The sequence below is a fragment of the Amblyomma mixtum genome, chromosome 10, assembly GCF_055824585.1.
Source record: "Amblyomma mixtum isolate Tamu chromosome 10, ASM5582458v1, whole genome shotgun sequence".
NCBI lineage: Eukaryota > Metazoa > Arthropoda > Arachnida > Ixodida > Ixodidae > Amblyomma > Amblyomma mixtum.
Window position 1 is genome coordinate 3,099,888 of NC_143021.1, and position 19,594 is coordinate 3,119,481.

The following is a 19,594-nucleotide window of genomic DNA, read 5'->3' on the forward strand; positions in this document are numbered from 1 at the left end:
TGAATTTCGGTGAAGGTGAAATTCTAGAGGCCCGTGTGCTGTGCGATGTCAGTGCACGTTAAAGAACCCCAGGTGGTCGAAATTTCCTGAGCCCTTCAGTACGGCGTCCCTCATAGCCTGAGTTGCTTCGGGACGTTAAACTCCAATAAACCAAACCAAACCTTTAGCTCTTTGGGTTCTCGGGTGCGTACGAACGGCCTGCTGTTGAAGTCAGCGCACAGTCTTTCCAACGCCTTCGCTTTGGCACTTAACGAGACGGCGTCAGTGCGTTTGCACTCGACTGTGCTGAGTATTCGAATGAGGCCCTTGAGAAGATCCTTTTCCTCTTGTGTGAAGTATGCCTTGCCAGGCATGCTCGTTTCGTTGTCTGCAGCGGTCCGATGCGGTCGCACTAAGTCACACAAAGTCACGTCGCAGGGCTACCACTTGCGTCCAGCGTCTCCAAAACAGGCTTAGCAGTGTTGCTAGACCGCATGAAGCTGCGGTCGTCTTTGTCGATTTTTTATGTTTATTAAAGAGAAATACAAGAAAGTGTTAATGCGCCTCTGTATTAGGAATCAATTTAAAAATTGCGCGAGGAGCAATTTTTTTTCATTGAATAAGGACGTTTGCGTGAAGCTTGCGAGCGTATCCTCAAACCCAGACGCGCGACGTGCGTTCCTTACTTGAGGTGAGCGAGGGGAGCTTTCAGAGTAAGCTGGCCTCCTACATCGAAAGTTCGCGGAAAGGAGGCCTCACCTGAGGTAAGCAAGGAGGCGGGAAGCAAAACCCGCTTTAAAATTTGTAAAAATGGGCCCACCTAAATGAAACTGGTGTCCACGGATGCCGATGAACTTGCCGAATCCAAAGGGAGCAAAATTGATGGGGTCCGGTGGCTTGAGCCGTGGCTCCTGCCAAAAAATGACGGAGCCGAAGCGCCGCACGTCTGGCAAACGCCGGCTGCGTTGGATCCCCCGGCTGGGGGGGAGGGGGGGGGGGGGGGGGGGGGGGCGTAGCGCTCTTCCTCCATATGCGCCTAAGAAGTAGTCCACACTTGGTAAAAATTATAGCCACAGGGCCCGACCAGTGAGCGCCGCAGAGCTGTGACCGTTATTTTCAGCACTGCCACTTCGTTTTATGCTGCTCTTCGTTTTGGTCAAAGCACTCCTGGAGGCTACGCGAACAAATTATACATGGCTGAGTAATAGAGAGTTTTGTTATAGGGTACGCAGACTTACGCAAAGGCATAGCGAACTTTATAAATTAGCGTCATTCGTACTGCGCATGCGCCAAACGCTATTTCAAAGCTAGGTTTTACGTATGTTCGCGTTACGTACGCTGCTTTTCGGATTTAGCGTGCGTATTCTCGCTTACTCTACGAAAAATAGCGTTGGCAGTATAGAGGGGCCTACGTCATTCTCTTCAGAGAGAATTGATCATTGTTTTGGGTTAGGCATATTCGTTGCCTTTAAATGGCACGCGTCATATTCGCTTTGCCTCCTATCCCCTACAGCAGAACAGCAGATTCTGTGTAACGATTCCCCCGTTCCTAACCTTAACAAGACGCCGCCTACTGTTGATTCGCTTGATTTGGATTTTTACGCCAAAGTAGTCATAGCCTTGAGAAATGAAGTCGTTTCGGCTTTAGGCAGAAGAGTTCGAAAAAACTCAGCAGGATGTTTTGGAAACCTTACTCGGTTTAGTTACCTAAAAGAAATTAGGTCCTGGCTTTACTGACTGGCCATGGAACTTGCTGCCTACGAGATAAGGCTTGAACAACCTTGGCTGAGTGCGACAATTATGTCACAAAATATTTTCACATTTTAGCACCAGATGGCGCCACTGCAGCCTGCGCTATCGTTGCGTTCGGGTCGGCATACGATGAACTAAAACTGCTCATGCGATTTCCACTCTGACATCCCGCTAAATGCTTACGTACAACGTACGTAAGCGCTCATACGCTGTACTGAATGTCTCTAATATGGTTTCGCGGACGCACTACTTACGCAAAGGCATAGCGAACGTTATAAATTAGACACAAGCCAACAGCCACAGAAACCAAGGGGCACAGGGGACTTTTTTATTTATTTATTTTATTTGTGGTGTGGATCAATTTAGAATATTACTGAATATGTTATCGCTTAATGCTAATTGATTAGAAAAGCAGAAGAAAAAACAACCACATGCCGCCGGTGGGATCCGAACCCACGACCTCCGAATTACGCGTCCGATGCTCTACCTCTGAGCTACGGCGACGGCTGTCAAATCTTCTGCTTTCGGGGGTATTTTGTGTTTACAAGTAACCTAACCTTGAGAGTGTTCATCAGCGCCACCCACGTTCATAAGCGGCGGGCGTGGAACGTCCTGAGTTACCGCAGGTGTGACGTAGAACGTCATCGAACGAAGAGGGTGGAAGCTGCGTGAGAACCCTCTTATGCTTCCTATGGCATCAAGGCTGCCAGAACCGAGGCTCTGGCTAAGCAATTAGCGTCATTCGTACTGCGCATGCGCCAAACGCTATTTCAAAGCGAGGTTTTACGTATGCTCGCGTTACGTACGCTGCTTTTCGAATTTAGCGTGCGTATTCTCGCCTCCGCATCGTTGCCTGCAATGCATGAAACAGAGTATAATGCTGTATCACGTAGAGTTTGTTTTTTTTAGTTCAACTCTCGCAACCCTAGTTTCTCAAAATTCTTCTCTGCAAGTAATCTTGTCATGTGAATTTGATATGGCGTCATCACTTTGTCACGTGACTTTGGTGTTACATTATCACTGTCACGTGACTCCGGAAATTGGCATCATCTTCTGACATGACTTTGGTAAGGCATCATTACATTGCCACGTGACTGAGCAATTTTATGCGTCATCTCGTCACGTGACTTTAGTACGACGTCATCACTTTGTGACGTGTTTTAGAACCTTTTGCGAATCATCTTGTCACGTGACTTTGGTATGACGCCATCACTTATCATCATCACTTCCACCATCTTTATCATCTTACACCTAGCTTGTCTTAATTCATTATTGTTAATTGACAGTACTTAATATTATTGTCAATTAACAATAACGAATTAAGACAAACTAGATGTAAGATGATAATGATGTTGGAAGTGATGATGATAAGTGATGACGTCATACCAAAGTAACTGACAGTACTTAATATTGCCCGCCGCGGTGGCTCAGTGGTTACGGCGCTCGGCTGCTGACCGGAAGGACACGGGTTCGATCCCGACCGCGGCGGCTGAATTTCGATGAAAGCGAAATTCTAGAAGCCCGTGTGCTGTGCAATATTAGTGCACGTTAAAGAACCCCAGGCGTTCGAAATTTCCTGAGCCCTTCACTAGGGTGTCCCTCATAGCCTGAGTGGCTTTGGGACGTTAAACCCCCAATAAACCAATAAACCAAACCAATACCTAATATTGTTAACACTAATTAATGACATTACTTCATCAATCTTCACCACGATTTAATACACCACTCATTAATTTGTTACTCAGGTTACACTTACACACGATCACATAATAAGTTCTCATATCATAGTGCCATTTCCGTTCCTGAAAAGGCAGTGTTAATTTTTCTTCTAACCGCTCGTCACATTACACCAGATAGGCGTTTGAACGGGTGTGCGGTGCCCGAGAGGCCGTGTCCATGAGGGCGTGTCTCTAGTTGCGTGAGCCGGCAACGCTCTGATGTCACAGCGAAGTGCTTTCTTTTTTTTTTACTGGGACAGCACTCTCTTCCTCCCTCAACAAAAGAAAGCCTTGCTACGTCGGCTTTTTCTCGACGTCTTCTGTCTTGTATCTGTAGGGAGGTTTCCCAGTAGCGCTGGAGCTGTCGCTGCATCATGAGCCGAGGCAGACACGGCCTCTTCGGATCTTCTGGAGTCGGTTACTATCGTGTTCGAGTTGACCGAGTCGCAAGCGGGAGCCTAACTTGCGACTGAGTTCAGCGAAAGCGGCCACTATATTGAAGTCCTGGGACGCACCACTTGCACATGCCGCGTCTCGAAGGGAAGCAGATGCCTCGCATGTTATACAAACCAGATTTTGCGGTAGTTCCTACTACTGGTCTTCGGAGACACATCTGCTAGACAAGAAAAAATTTCCGCGTAATATGGGTACGCGCATTGCTTATATTTAAGAACGTTGTCAGCAGTTTGTCTCATGATTGCAAGCCAAACAAATTTCCTGCTGTGAACCGCATATGACGATTGATAGCGTAGACTTCGCAAGAAAAAATATAGCAAAACAAATACAAACTAGCGAGCTTTGCAGCAGATGTGGTTTGAGCATCCACAGGAAAAAAAAAAGTGGGAAAAGTACCACAAACTTTGAAAAAGCGCACAGGAACTTGTCAGAGACGCTCGTCTGTAGTTAGGCATTGCCGCTGCTAAACTGGTGGTTAAGTGGGGCGTATCCAGGAAAAATACGCAGCGCAGTGTTTGCGACGCAGGATTCGAGAGCCCACCATTCCAGGGAAAAAATTCACAGGGACTTGTCAAAAACGCCCGCTAGTATTTTGTCACTGCCCTGATGATGATGATAATGATGACTTTCAACGCAGTTCGACAACTGTTTTCGTAGAAACAAATAGATGCAGAGTTGTGCCAATAACTTCGCAAAAAGGACAAAAATGTGGTACATATCCTTAGCTGAGTCTTCTCAACGTATCAGGCGACAAGCGAAAGGCTCAGAGCTGCACTTTCTCAATTTTGCTCCCCCCCCCCCCCCCCCCCCCCAAGGTGAGTCACATAGATGTACACCCGCGCTTGTAAAAATACACAGAGAGGCGCGTAATAGCCAAATTTAAAAAAACACTGAATGTTTTTTTTTTTCAAATTTTGGCAGTATTCCGTACAGAAACATATGGTACGCAGATGCATCATTTCCCGTTTGCCGGCACTTGAAGCAAGCGGGGTACACGTATGCCGCCGCTGTTCGAAGAGATAAGCGACAAACGCCTGAACAAATAGTGCATGCATCGCCACCACCACCCGTGTTTCGGTGCAACCAATGCTTACGTGAAAACCTTTTCTGGGGTTTAGATCCCTTAGACAATCAGTTACCTGAGAGTGCACTGAGAAAGGGCGCTCATGGAGCCCGTATTGATCTTCACTTCATGTACCTGTCTGGGCAGCAACGAACGCATCTTTGCTCCATAGAAAGCAGTATTTAATATTTAAAACGGCATAAATGATTGTTACTAAGACCGCAAATTGAATGGGGTTGTGCACAATGGTATCTTTTAAGAACTAGTAAAGGCTGTTTTTTGGCTGAGCTGCAGGCATGGCTATTGAGCGCTGAAAACCGATTTTTCCTGCCACCCCTGATATGAACATACGATTCTCTTTGTAGGTTCCGCCGAGTCGATAGACCCTCCGTAAGTATTGTGAAGTATTTTCTAAGGCTCTTTCTGCACTGACTTTAGCGTTGCTTATTGAACGCAGCTGCTAATGCGCCTACGTGCGCAGCGTGTCTATTTATTCGAAAGCGTTATATGGCTCAAGGGGGGAAAATCCGGCGTTGGCCACGCCAGACTGTGCGAACATCCCGCGCGCTTTAACTAGCAGTTTCTTGAACTGGGTCTGAGTATCATCGTCATCAGGTTCCATACGGCCGGCGCGAACCGGTCAGCTTAGCTGGCCACTTCTTTATAGCACTGCGCCATCGCCGCAGCACACCATCACTCGCGCATAAACTGGCAGTCTCTCTAACCGGGTTCGGGTATCGTCGTCTTCATCACCTAAAATTGGGCCGGCGCGAACAGTTCAGCTTCGCTGGGCGCATCATTAGAGCACTGGAGCATCACCGCAGCGCAACACCACGTGCGCTTTAAATGGCAGTCTCACACACACGGTCTGGGTATCGTCTTCTTTGTTAGCTTCAATTCGGCCGGCGCAAACAGATCAGCTTCGTTGGCACTTCACTACAGCAATACACCAACAGCGCAGCACAATACACCGCGCGCTGAGCTGCCAGACTCTCACGCTGGGTTTGGGTATCGTTGTTTTCATCACCTTCCTTTCAGACGGTGCGAACAGATCAGCTTCGCTGGCCACATCTTTATAGCATTGTATGTAGAAAACCAGCGAAAAAGACGCATTCACAAGGAGGAGAAGTACACAGGACAACACAGGACATTCCTCCTTGTGAATGCGTCTTTTTCGCTGGTTTTCTACATACCATGCACCAACTGGCCCAACAAGCTACGCTTCTTCAACTTTATAGCATTGCGCCAACGTCGCAGCACAACATCCCGCGCGCTTCAGCTGGCAGTCTTTCGCACTGGGTCTGGGTATCGTCGTCTTCAACAGCTTCCATTCGGCCGGCACGAACAGATCAGCTTAGCTGCCCAGGTCGTTAGAGCACTGCGTCCTTTCCGCAGTACAAAACCATGCACGCTTCAACTGGCAGTCTCTCCTTCTGGGTCTGGGTATCAACGTCTTCAACAGCTGCAATTCGGCCGGCGCGAATAGATCAGCTTCGCTGTCCACTTCATTATAGCACTGCGACATCGGCGCAGCATAACATCCCGCGTGCTTCATCTGGCAGTCTCTCGCACTGGGGCTGGGTCTCGCCGTATTCAACAGCTTCCATTCGGCCGGCACCCCACGCGCTAAACTGCCTGTCTCTCCCGCTGGGTTTGGGTATCGTCATCTTCATTAACTTCCATTCGGCCGCTCGAACAGATCACCCTGGCTGGTCACATTATTAATGCTCTGCACTATTGCTGCAGGACAACACCCCGCGCGCTAAACATCCACTCTCTCGGGGTTGGTTTCTGTATCCTCGTCTTTATCATGAGGATCCATAGCGCACAAAATTGAAGGGACACAACACAAGCGCTATTAGCCCTCGTGTTGTGTCCCTTCAATTTTGTGCGCTATCGAACCTCATGTTGACTACCAACTAGCCCGAACCCTGAAGCCGAAACGTCTTCGTCTTCATATTAAACAACAACCTTTTGGTCGGCGTTCCTTCTATTGACTTCATGAATCTTCTTCCCGACCAGACGAGTTTTCGTCCAGCGTTAGATTTCATGACCCTTCTACATCTTCGTCATCTTCAATTCGGCCGGCGCAAACAGATCAGCTTCGCTGGCCAGGCCGTTAGAGCACTGCGTCCTTGCCGCAGCCCAGCACCACGCACGTTTCAACTGGCAGTCTCTCGTCCTGGGTCTTGGTATCAACGTCTTCGATCAGCTTCGCTGGCCCGGCCGTTATTGCACGGCGCCAACGCCGCGGCCCAGCACCCCACGCGTTTTAACTGGCAGTCTTTCGCACTCTGTCTGGGTGTAGACATGTCCATCAGCGTCAATTCGGCCGGCACAAAAAGATCAACTTAGCTGGCCAGGTCAATATAGCGCTACGCCATCGCCGCGGCACAACAGCCCACGCGCTAAACTGGCAGTCTGTCGTGGCGCACAGGCTACCTCGATCCCGGGTTCCGTTTGGTAGCGTGTTGAGTCTTCGGGCTGAGCAAAGAATGAAGCTTTGAAGTTTGAGATAATGACCTCAAGCGGCTTCAATGGCACGTTTAAGAAACATTTTTACGCACTGAAGAAATACAGTCACAAATGAAGAGTTCGTAACGTCGAGCGTCCGGATGAGCCTTTTCGGCAGGGCCCAGAACGTCCTTTCTCACTGAGCACCGTCCTTCAATCCCCTAAGGTCCCGCCCCTCCGTCAGGCTGTGGCCAATCCAAGACGAGGCACATTTCGCCAAGATGGGCACCAATCAAATCTGCACAGCACTGTAGCACGCGCAGTCACTCGTTGCAGAGTCAACCCGTGAGAACGGGCGAGGAGAAAATGCAATTCCGCTGGGAATTCCTGTAGTGCAGCAACAGGGGTGCAAGGGGCTCCGCGTCACCGAAAATACATGTGGTCCTTGCGACGCTGCGGGCCTCATTTTGCGGCGACAAGCTGTCTGCGGACGGAAACGGGTAATCCCTTCGGCTCCGGTCTTTATTTCCCCGAATGGGAGCCCTTGGTTCCGTCTGTCGTCAGTGCCTGCCCCGGGCGTCCTTCGCCGGGAAACTCATCCCCACCCTGCGAAGCGTGAGAAAATACCGCAGGCACTTTCTCAGCGCGGCATCCTTCTTTGGGGTCGCAGTCTGGTCAAACGCGGGTCGCAAGCTGAGTCGTGACAGCTTCCTCTCCCGCCATACGAGTATCGGCGTGTAGCAGTCGCCGCTGCTGCACGAAAAGACGACTTTGGCGAATTGCTTGCAGAAGTATGCCAGAAGCCTTCTGCCGCCCGCAACGTTGTCTTCTTTGGCGTCGACCAAACTCTTTGAGGCGTCTCTAAAACTTAAACCACATGCCCGAGAAAAGAGGCATTGCTCCAATTCAAAAGAAGGAATGCTACAATCTCGTTACTATAGCTATTGAAAAAAGCCCACACTGAAAATTTCTCAGCGCCCAACTATACCGAGAGAACCAAACCTGCTACGATACACATTCACGCACACAAACGCACGAAAAAACGTGAGTAGCAATTTCGGATATATGAAGAGAAACCCGTGTCCGCGCTTCCACTCAATCTGCCATTCTTGTACTTAATGTCAAAATGATACTGCTGTACCATGAAATGTTATGCGCAAAAAAAGACGCCACGGAGAGAACACACGACATGACGCTCGTCCTGTCGTGTCTTCTCGCTTCGTGTCGTCTTTTTTTTTTTTGCGCATAACCTTTCATGGAATTACAAGTATAAAGCCAACTAGCCCGACAACATCTCTAGCTGATACTGCTGTAGAATCAGGCTTCACCTCAGAGGGCGACTGTTCTTTGATGTGGTTTGCAGCCAGGAAGGGGACAATGTTCGGTCCATACGATGACTTTTGTGCCTCTGAGATAGCACTGTAAATGCAGGACAGCCCAAACAATGCAAGCGCACTCTTTTTCGGACGCGCACTACGCTATCTTTCGAGAGCTCATTTTTCGGCTCAGGTAAAGCACGGGATGTTGGTTACCATTGTCATTCCTCTGACAGAGAACGGCACCTAGCCGTCGGTCACTCGCATCTCACTGGACCGTGAATTCTCGGTCGTAATGAGGAGCTCGCAATTTCGGGCGGCTAATCAGTGCTGCCTTCAAATTTAAGAAGGACGCTTCCTTCTTTTCGGCCCAGACTAAATTCGTCAGCTCTGTCTTGAGGAGAGCATCAGTCAGGGGGCTTGCCAAAGCTGAATAATCACGGATGTAGTGATTGTAATATCCAGTGAGCCCCAAGAAGGCCCGAATGCCCGTATTTTTTACTAGGCGGCGGGTAGTCTGCTACAAACGAGATTTTCACCGCACTGGGTTTCCTGAAACCTTGGCCTGCGTTGTGACCCAATACCCCACTGTTGCTCTCACAAGGCAACACTTCTCCGACTTTACAGTGAGCCCAGCTTCACGCAAACGGCTTAGCACTGCCCGCAGAGGAAATGCATGGTCCGCCCATGAATCTGAGAAGACAGCAATGTCGTCCAAGTAGGGCACCGCAAATGCTTTACAGCCCTTCAGAACCTCATCCATGAGAGGGGCAAACAAAAGGGAGCATATTTGAGCCCGAAGCTCATCATTGTCAATGTTGGTTTATAGCTTCCCATTGGAGGGACAAAAGCTGCGCCTCTGCTGGCGCGCTCAGTGAGCGGCACTTGCCAGTACCCTCGAGTAAGGCCTAACGTAGTTGCATAGGCTGACTTCAACTGACCTCTTCCACTCTCTCCTCGATATTGCGAATAAGGTACAGTTGATCCTTGGTGAGGGCATTTAACTTCTGATAGTCTACTACAGGCATTCGGTCTTTACCCGGAGCTTCCATCAAGATCATAGGCGGAGCGTATTCGCTTTCGGAGTGCTTGATTACTCCTATACCAGCATGCGCTTTACCTCCCTAGCAAGGATATCTTCCTACATAGGAAGATCCTACTAGGAAGGACGTCCTTCCTACTTAGGAAGGACGAGCCCCTCATTTCCCTTCCCTTGTTTGCTTAATTTCCTACTTAGGAGAGTATCGATAGCACCTTGACCACACTGGATCCCCGGAAGTTAACTCGATATCGTCCTCAATTCAAAAATCAGTTCTGCCTGGCCTGTCTACGAAGCAGTCCTCAAACTGTGCTATCAGTTCGCCGAGATCCGACAACTGATATTCCTTTAGTTCTCCTCTCTGCTTAGCCCTCTTGAGGAGTTCCTGCGCGCTGCTGTCCTCTCCGCTTAGAGATTAGAGAGATAAGATTGTCTTCCATCTCCTCAGGAAGGTAAAGCGTTAAATTTACCACGGCTTCTCTCTGCACGTAAGGATTCATTAGGTTGCAATGGTAAATGCGCAGTCCTTTACGCTTTCCTGGGGTTTTCACCACGTAATTGGTGTTAGAGAGCGTCGCAACTACTTCAGCAGGCCCTTCCATGCACTTCCAGCCTATTTGACACTGAAGCTCTAAGTAACATTACCTTGCCACCGATGTAAAACGTCTGTTGACGGGCTGTCCGTTAAAATAGACCTTAGAACGAGCCTGGGGGCTGACTTTACGCTTGCCTCCACGAGTTCCTTAGTGTTATGTAGACGATGCTGCAGAGTCAAGACGAACTCTACTACAGTCGGGTCTTCCCCGCGCCCTTCCCAGGCTTCGCGTGGTGGAAATTTCTGGAGCCTTTCACTACCTCGTCCCTCATAGCATGAGTCGCTTTGGGACGTTAAACCCCAATAAACCAACAAACTTTAAAAGCGTACGTTGTTGGGCTAGTCGGTCAATCATGGTGAATACAAGGGGGGTACTGCGCACAAAAAGACAAGGACAAGAAGATAACACAACAAGCGCAGACTCGCGACTAACTTTATTTGAAAACACGACACTCCTTTTATAGTTTCAAAACTGTCACATCACACACATGATGAAACCAAAAACCTGTCTTCATTGTGATACAGTTTGATAGAAGGGTCACTTACGCAATCTTTATCCTTCTGTTTGATGCAAAACGCCTCCGCCAACTCACGCGCCACCTGGTCACGGCTCCTCCTCAAAACTTTTGTATCTGTCAGCAAAGGCAGGCAAGGGTTATTGCGCGTAGCATCCGGGCATGCGCCACAATGCAGGGGTAAATTCGACCCTGTCCCTGATTTCATGGAAAGCTGGTGTTCTCTTAAGCGCTTATTCAGACATCGGCCTGTCTGACCGATGTATACCCTGCCACAATGAAGACAGGTTTTTGGTTTCATCATGTGTGTGATGTGACAGTTTTGAAACTATAAAAGGAGTGTCGTGTTTTCAAATAAAGTTAGTCGCGAGTCTGCGCTTGTTGTGTTATCTTCTTGTCCTTGTCTTTTTGTGCACAGTACCCCCCTTGTATAAACCAACCAACCATTCGCAAAGGTGAGCGCAGTGACCTTCCGTACACCAACTCGGCGGGGCTAAATCCAATGGATTCATGCGGCACTGACCGCAAAGCAAAAAGTGCCGCAGGTAGGCAGGCGTCCTAGTCGCGTTTGTTTTCATAGCACAGTCCCCTCAGCACACGCTTTAGAACAGAATGCCACCTTGCCACGCTGTTCCTCTGCGGATGACGGATCCAGCTAGGCACTGTCTTAATGCCGCACCGCCCCACAAGTGAGGTGGTGAAGGCACTTGTGAATACTTTACCCTGGTCACTGTGGATCTGGGAACGAAATCCAACTCGGGCACAGACTGATAATAGTTAATCCACAACGTTCTCTGACGTTACCTCTAAAAGCGCGACAACCTCCAGAAACTTCGTGGCAGGACAAAACATATTGAAGATATAACGACACCATGTCTCTGTCACGGGAAGTGGCCCAACTGCATATATCACCAACCGGTGAAACGGCTCAGTATTGCTTGGTACTAACACCATCGGTGCTTTCCATTTATCTTGCGCCTTTCCGACCCGTTGGCACGTATCGCACGACCTCACAAAACTCTCCATGTCTTTAAAACATCCAGGCCTGTAGTACTCTTGCAAAAGCCTCTGCTTTGTTTTCCTAACTCCCAGGTGGCATAACCACGAATTGCCATGAGAAAGTCGAAGCAAGTCTTGTCGATACTTCTGCGGAACGACTATTTGGTCTCGCTACACTCCACGCATATCCTTGTATAAGCGATAAAGCACACGCCTCTCATTTGGAATGGAATATCCTCTTTTTCTCTCTTATTTATTCTGTGGAGCTCTCTGATCTCCTGTATTGTCTGGCGATTTGCTTGCTCCATAGCTGGCTCTCCTCGGTTCCCACTCAGGAGCGTCGTGAAACTACTTGACACTGGCGACAAAAGCGCACTCTCGATGATTTCCTCGTTCCGCGGTTCGTCAAGCTCACTACCAGGTTGACCGGTATCGGGGGCTTCGTTAGAGCAATTTTCTGAACCCTGGTCATCCGTTTTCCCCACAAGTTTAACTGCTGTTTCCTCCGCAGTGGAATTGTCATGAGTAAGCTGTGTTGCAAGTTCTCGTGCCTTCGAACGTGTTAAGGCCTACACAACTCGGTCTCCAAAAAAGATCCCCTTCTCTCTTAATAACATATGCGATTTTTTGGAGAACAAATAAGGATAGCATTCAGGTAGCTTCCCTGAAACTGCAGCTTCGATTTTAAGCGTACTGAAAGGGCCTTCAATTAACACTGTCGCTATCGCCAAGCACACGCTTTGTTCCTCCACTATCTGGCGGATTGATGTACATTGGCCTGTGTAATCGTATGCTGACACACACGAAGAATGGACAACATCCATCGTTGCGGCTGAGCCGCGCAGCACTTGCATGGCTTCTTTTTCACTACCAGGTCATGCATGTAAGGTTCCCACAGCCTCATGTTTTCATCGCAGTCACTGACGTACGAGAGCGAAACAATTTCTTTTCAGCAGTTCACTGCTGTGTGACCCGGCTCATTGCATCTGTAACAAGTGAGCGGCCTCCTAGCCTCAAACGCCACTTTTTCTTTCTGCGGTTTTGCCACTTTTGCATCCTTATCACTGTCCCCTTTGTGAGGTTTGTCGGAAGGAACCTTCCTTTTATTTATTTATTTATTTTATTTAGAACATACTGCAGACCTACAGTAGGCCCAAGCAGGAGGGGCGAATACGTAATATATTCAAAAAAGAACAGGTTTAGCAAAATTGAAAAATGTAAAATACAAGTTGTAACACAAAATACAGCAATAAATACAAGGCTCAGAGGCAAAATACAAAACGTAAACGTAGAAATAAATGGCTCTCAAATTAAATGCTGTGAAGAAAACATTGAGTCAAAAGAATCAGCTCTGGTTAAGAGATCTGGCGGACACCTGTTCCACTCCGCAATGGTGCGTGGAAAAAATGAGTATTTAAAGGCGTTAATCCTAGCACTGTAAGGGGTTAATGATTGTGTATGATGATTTCGTGTTTGGCGCGTAGTGTTAGGTTTAAGGAAGGGGTCTGCATTCATAGCCGGTTATGGTATTTAGTAAGAAAAGTAGTTTCAGTCTTTGAATTTTCCGGCGCAGCTGTAATGTTTCCATACCGTGAGTTCGCATGAGGGTCGTTGGTGAGTCAGTTACACGACACTTTGAAAAAATAAAACGGACGGCTTTGCGTTGAATCATTTCAAGGGCTTCGATGTTACGTTTAGTGTAGGGATCCCAGACGGTGCACGCATATTCTAGTGATGGTCTTATTATTGAAAAGTAGGTTAATTTTTTAAGTTCAGGTGGGGCAAGTTTAAGTTTATGTCTAAGAAAGCAGAGTTTACGAAAGGCTGAGGAGCATACGTTTGATACATGTTTATTACAGCTAAGGTTTTTCGTTATTGTAACTCCTAGATACTTGTACTCGCTGACTTCGGTCAGAAGGTGAGATGAAATATTGTAAGGAAATGAGCAGGAAGCCTTTTTGTTAGTTATCGTCATGTATATTGTTTTCTCTAAATTTAGCTTCATGTCCCATTTATTACACCAGCTATGTATGTTCTCAAGATTGGAGTTTAGTAAAACTTGATCATCTTGGCAACTAATTTGATGAAATAAAACGCAGTCATCTGCAAATAATCTAATTTGAACAGGGGTAGTTATAACGTTAATAATGTCATTGATATATATCAAAAAGAGGAGAGGCCCGAGGACGCTTCCCTGTGGGACGCCTGAAGTGACCGGCAGTTGGTTTGAATAGCAATCATCAATACAAATAAATTTTGTGCGGTGAGAAAGTTATGAGGAAATCCAACGAATTATGAAATTAGGAAGACCAATAAGTTCAAGTTTGTAAATCAGTTTGGCATGAGAAATAACATCAAAGGCTTTGCAGAAGTCTAAAAAATAACATCCATTTGACCAGCGCTATTTAGTACACTTGCAAAAGTATGAATGACAGAAGTTAGCTGAGTGACAGTGGAAAAGCCTTTTCGAAACCCGGGCTGATGGGGGGTAAGTACCTTGTTATCGTTTAGAAATGTAGTTATGTAGTTAGCTATGATATGCTCAGCAAGTTTGCAACATGTGGAAGTTATTGATATGGGACAATAATTAGCAATCAAGGCAGGATCACCCTTTTTCAGCACGGGCACAATCCGCGCTTTCCTCCAGTCGGAAGGAATGTTTCCTGTTTAAAATGATTTGCGGAAAATAACAACCAGGAAATCTGTGATGGCTTCTGCATAACGGCGCAAAAAATATTTGGTATCCAGTCAGGTCCAGCAGACGCTTTAGGTTTGAAGTTAAGTAGCATGGAGAACACGCCAGATAAAGAAACAATGTCGGGGGTTGAGTTGGGAGACATGGTACTGGGCTGAACAAATAAACCATGATGGGAAAACACACACTGAAAATACTTATTGAATGCCTCAGAGATTTGCGATTTATCAGCAAGCTGCACACCTTGACATGAAATGCGCGTAATTGTTTTTTTCTTTTTCGATAAAAATTTCCAGAACTTATGTGGTGAGTCACGAAGAAAATTTGGCAGGCTATGCTGAAAGTAATTTTGTTTAGCCTGGCGCAAAGCGCTTGTGAAGTTAGCCTGATGTATTTTAACTATATTTCGACAGGCACCCCCACGCTTCAAACGTTTGATTTTTCTTTTCAAATGTATTATTTCTCGCGTGATCCAAGGAATTTTTTACACGTTTTCTTTGTTCAATTAGGAATGTAGTTATCAATGCAGTACGTACAGATTTCTTTAAATTTATTCCAGAGTTCATCAACATCAGTTCCTCGAAACATGTCAAGGTGTAAGCTGAAGTAGTCTAACACACTTTCATCATTAGCTCTGGAGAAGTTTTTCACGGAAATAATTTTTGCAGGTTCACTGTCGACATTTTGTTGAATGGGACAAGTAAAAACCACCATGCAGTGATCAGATAACCCAGTTTCAACTGAAACAGTAAAACGTTCTGTTTCTTGGCTGAGAAAGACGAGGTCGAGAATAGATGCAGCTTCACCGTGTATGCGCGTTGGGTGCTTAACTCCCTGTTGCAAATTATGAATCAGCATATCACAAATGTATGAAGCATTTATTTCATTGTTTGTACTAGGGAAGGGACTATTGCAGTCAATATTTGGGAGATTAAAATCACCGACAAGGTATATTTTATCACGGCGAAATTTAGACATGTGATCGGTCAGATCACATAAATATTGAGGTGGTGAATCAGGTGGTCTGTATACAGCAAAAAGCACAAACGATCTACCCCCGTACGACAGTTTTAAAGTCACACTTTCATGGTTAGCTATTGGCTGCAACGTGTGTGCCTCTGTGTTTTGATTCACCAGGACCGCAACTCCCCCTCCACGTGTTGCTCTATCACGGCGAAAAACTTGATAAGAGCGGGGGAAAACAGTTTCATCATCAGTATCATCTCTCAGCCAAGTCTCGGTTATAACTACGGCGTGTGGATTGTGAATCAACAAGATAGCCTCCAAAGCCTCCGATTTATTTACAATACTACGTGCATTAATATTAAGTAAGCGAAATTCCTTAACGCGAGGTTGTGAAAGTCAGTCTCTGCTTTGACAACTGTTTTTATCACCGAGTTGAAATATGCTGTTATCGATGTCATCCCTTTTTCTTTCTCGACTGTAGACCTCGCAAAGTGCCACTCGTGACGATAATCCGCACTCCTTCCGAAATTACGGGGTCTATCAACTATAGTGTAGCTAAACTCTCGGCGCGAAGCCTACTTCTGAACGAGTTCGGCAGCCTTCGTCGCACGCGCTACGTTGCGCCGTCCGGTAGCCAATATCTCTTTTCTTCAGAGAGCCAGTTGTAAAACAGCTGGGTGCGGAGGCATGGGTTCGAATCCCACCACTGTCACCAGTTCTCGTGGCGCACAGGTTGTCTCGAACCCGGGGTCGGCTGGTAGCGTCTTGAGTCTTCGGGCTGAGGAAATACTGAAGCTTCGAAGTTTGGGAAAACGAAAACAAGCGGGTTTAATGCCACCTTTCCAGAAACTTAATTACATCATCCACAAAGAGAGCCACAAATCTGGAGTTCATAGCGTCGAGCGTCTGGATGATCCTTCTGGACAGGGACCAGAGCGTCCATTCGCACTTAGCACCATCCTTAAATCCCCTAAGGTTTCACCCCTAATCAGGCGGAGGCCAATCCAACACGAGGCACATTTCCCCAAGATGGGCACCAATCAAATCTGCACAGCACTGTAGCACGCGGAGTAACTCTTGCAGAGTCAACCGTGGGAACGGGAGAGAAGCAATTGCAATTCCGCAGGGAATTCCTGTAGTGCAAGAACAGGGGTGCAAACGGCTCCGTGTCACCGAAAACACATGTGGCCCTTGCGACGCCGCCACCCTCAACTGCGGCGACGAGCTCTCTACGGTGTGATCGGCTCTTGACGGAAACGGGTAACCCCTTCGTCTCCGTCCCTTTATTTCGCCGAACGGACGCCCTTGGTTCCGTCCGTCGTCGGTCATTGCCCCCCGGCGTCGTTCGCTGGGAAGCTCAACCCCACCCAGCGAAGCGTGAGAAAGTACTGCACGCACTTTCTCAGCGCGGTATCCTTCTTTGGGGAGGTCGTCTGGTCAAATGCGGGTCGCAAGCTGAGTCATGACACAGTCTCTCGCGCTGGATTTGGGTGTCATCCTCTTCATCAGCATCCTTTCGTCCGGCTCGAACAGATCAGCCTGGCTGGCCATGTCATTACTGCTCGGCACTAATGCTGCAGGACAACACTCCGCGTGCTAAACTGCCAGTCTCTCCGGCTGGGTCTCTGTATGCTCGACTTCATCTGCTCCCATTCGGCAGGCGTGGACAGATGAGATTCGAAGACCTCTACTTTCTAGCACTGCCCCATCGCCACAGCACAACATCCCGTGCGTTTAAGTGCCAGTCTTTCTCGCTGGGTCTGGGTATCGTCATCTTCATCGGCTTCCATTCGTACGGCGTGAACAGATCAGATTCGCTGGCCACTCCGTTTTAGCGCTGCACCATCGCCGCAGCACAGCACCCCGCGCTCTTTAAATCGAAGTCTCGGGCTCTGGCTCTGGGTACCGGCATCCTTATCAGCTCCCATTCAGCTTATCCGGCCATTTCCTTATAGCACTGCGCCACCATCACCGCGGCACAACACCCCGCGACTTTTAACTGGCAGTCTCTCGCACTGGATCTGGGTGTCGTCGTCTTCATCAGCTTCCATTCCTGCTGGCGTGAACAGATAAGCTTCGCTGGCTACTCCATTACAGCACTGCGCCATCGCCGCAGCCCAACACACCATGCGCTAAGTTACCAGTCCGTCGCGCTTGGTCTGTGCATCATCGTCTTCATCAGCTTCTATTGGGCCTGCGCGAGCAGCTGAGCTTCGCTGGCCTCCTCTCTTTAGCACTTCGGCACCCCCGCAGCTTAATACCGCATGCGTTAACTTGTAGTCCCGTACTGGGTCGTCTTTGCAAGCTTCCATTCAGCCTGCGCGAGCAGACCACCTTAGCTGGCCATTTCATTATAGCACTGCGCCATCGCCACAGCAACCTACCCGGCGTGCTGAACTGCCAGTCTCTCGCACTGAGATCTAGACGAGTGCGGTGAAGGGCTAGTTGGTACGACATTATGAGAACAAAGAACAACGGCACAAAAAGGACGGGACAAGAGAGAAGAAGACACCCCGGACAAACGCAGACTAACAGCTGATTTATTGCACCAACGCCTCCTTCCTTCAACAACAAAGCGCAAGCGCACCAACCATAAAGACAAAAGCCATAATCAACTGGTAGCTCCTTGCGGTACAGGTCTACTGAAGCATCACTAACATATTTGTCAGGCCCTAATGTCGCGATTTCCAAGGCTTCGATAGTTTCCCAATCTTTCTTATCCCACTCGTGTCCAATAACCTTAGTCCTGTCGAAAAGGGGATTACAATCTCTGTCATCATGCTTGCAAGTGGTGCAATGCTTGGGCAGATGCTACCCTCTTGAATCAGCTAAGGAATTGGCATGCTCTAATAATCTAATGTTGATGCAGCGGCCAGTTTGGCCGACGTACATCTTACCGCAGCACAGCGGAATTTGACAGATTACATTGCATGTAGAGTGGCGATCAATATGAAGGCGATCGCTCGAGCGGCGACCGAGGCAAGGAGCAGCGCAACATTACGTCATCACCATTCGTGGCGAGGGGAATATCAGAGTAGCTTCCCTCTCTCTTTTCGCTGTTCCTTGAGATGCTGTCACTCCCTTCAAGCAAGTCCCAAATTGCGTTGTTTTTTTACGCGTCAGCAGACAGATACGTACGTGTTGTATTCTTGTGTATACTGTTAGACCGGGCACAATGAAATTGGACGTTAATCGTGCGAGCGTCAACTTATGCTATGAAAAGCCGTCTTGCGCGGAATTTTCATTGCCGTGCTTCAGTGCTTCATTGAACAGCCAAAGGGCGAGGGAAGCTGCCATAATTCTGCATTTGTGTGGTAAAAATGTGCGACGCGAAGACCGTGTCTTAAAGATTCGTCGCCCATCGTGAGATAACCATCAAATTCATTCCGATCATATTATCGGCCACGATATGAGGCAACGGCGCGGACACATGATTTGCATGAAACAGAAGAAACACAGAAAAAAGGTGGCGAGGTAGTCATAGGGGTGGCGGTTGTAGCCCGGAAGAGCCTACGAGGGCAAGAAGGCAACGCAATCTTTATCGTCGCAGTTCCGATATCGGCCGCTATGCAACTTGAAAGCCGGTCGATGCTCGCGCGAACACCTTCAAATTGATAGCGACTGTACAGTGTGCGAACTTATTCCTGTGGTTAATGCCACACGCAACATTATTTTGCTTATCTTTTCTCGCTCAGCTGCACAAATGCAACAGTAGCAAGGTGCAGAAAAAAGGGCCTCTACGCCGAATTTGCCGGCACCCCCCTCTTCAGGCCGTGCGAGACCGAAGGCGATCAAGGCTATCGCGGCTACTATCTAACGACCGTATCGTTCGGGTGTTCCGATACGTCGACGCCTTTTTAATCTTTTTAAATATTAACCACAACTACGACATGACACAGGTGGCGATGGAGGTTTTAGCATCTTTTAAGTCAGCGTTTACTAGTTTTAATTTCACCATTGAACTTCCTGAGAACTCTTCTTTGCCATTCTTAGATTTAATATTTTTTTTTAACGATCCGCACCACCTCTGCTGGGCGTACATGCCTA

General features: G+C 47.9%; 1 protein-coding gene across 1 annotated transcript in view; it reads left to right on the top strand.

The window, feature by feature from the left end:
* Nucleotides 1–19,594, top strand: part of LOC149324996 (chitinase-3-like protein 1) — a 300,609-nt gene that overhangs the window by 33,234 nt on the left and 247,781 nt on the right. Inside the window, exon 2 of the mRNA XM_089563509.1 lies at nt 5,334–5,358. Coding sequence (XP_089419635.1) covers nt 5,334–5,358 — 25 coding nt within the window. The remainder of the gene's footprint in view (nt 1–5,333; nt 5,359–19,594) is intronic.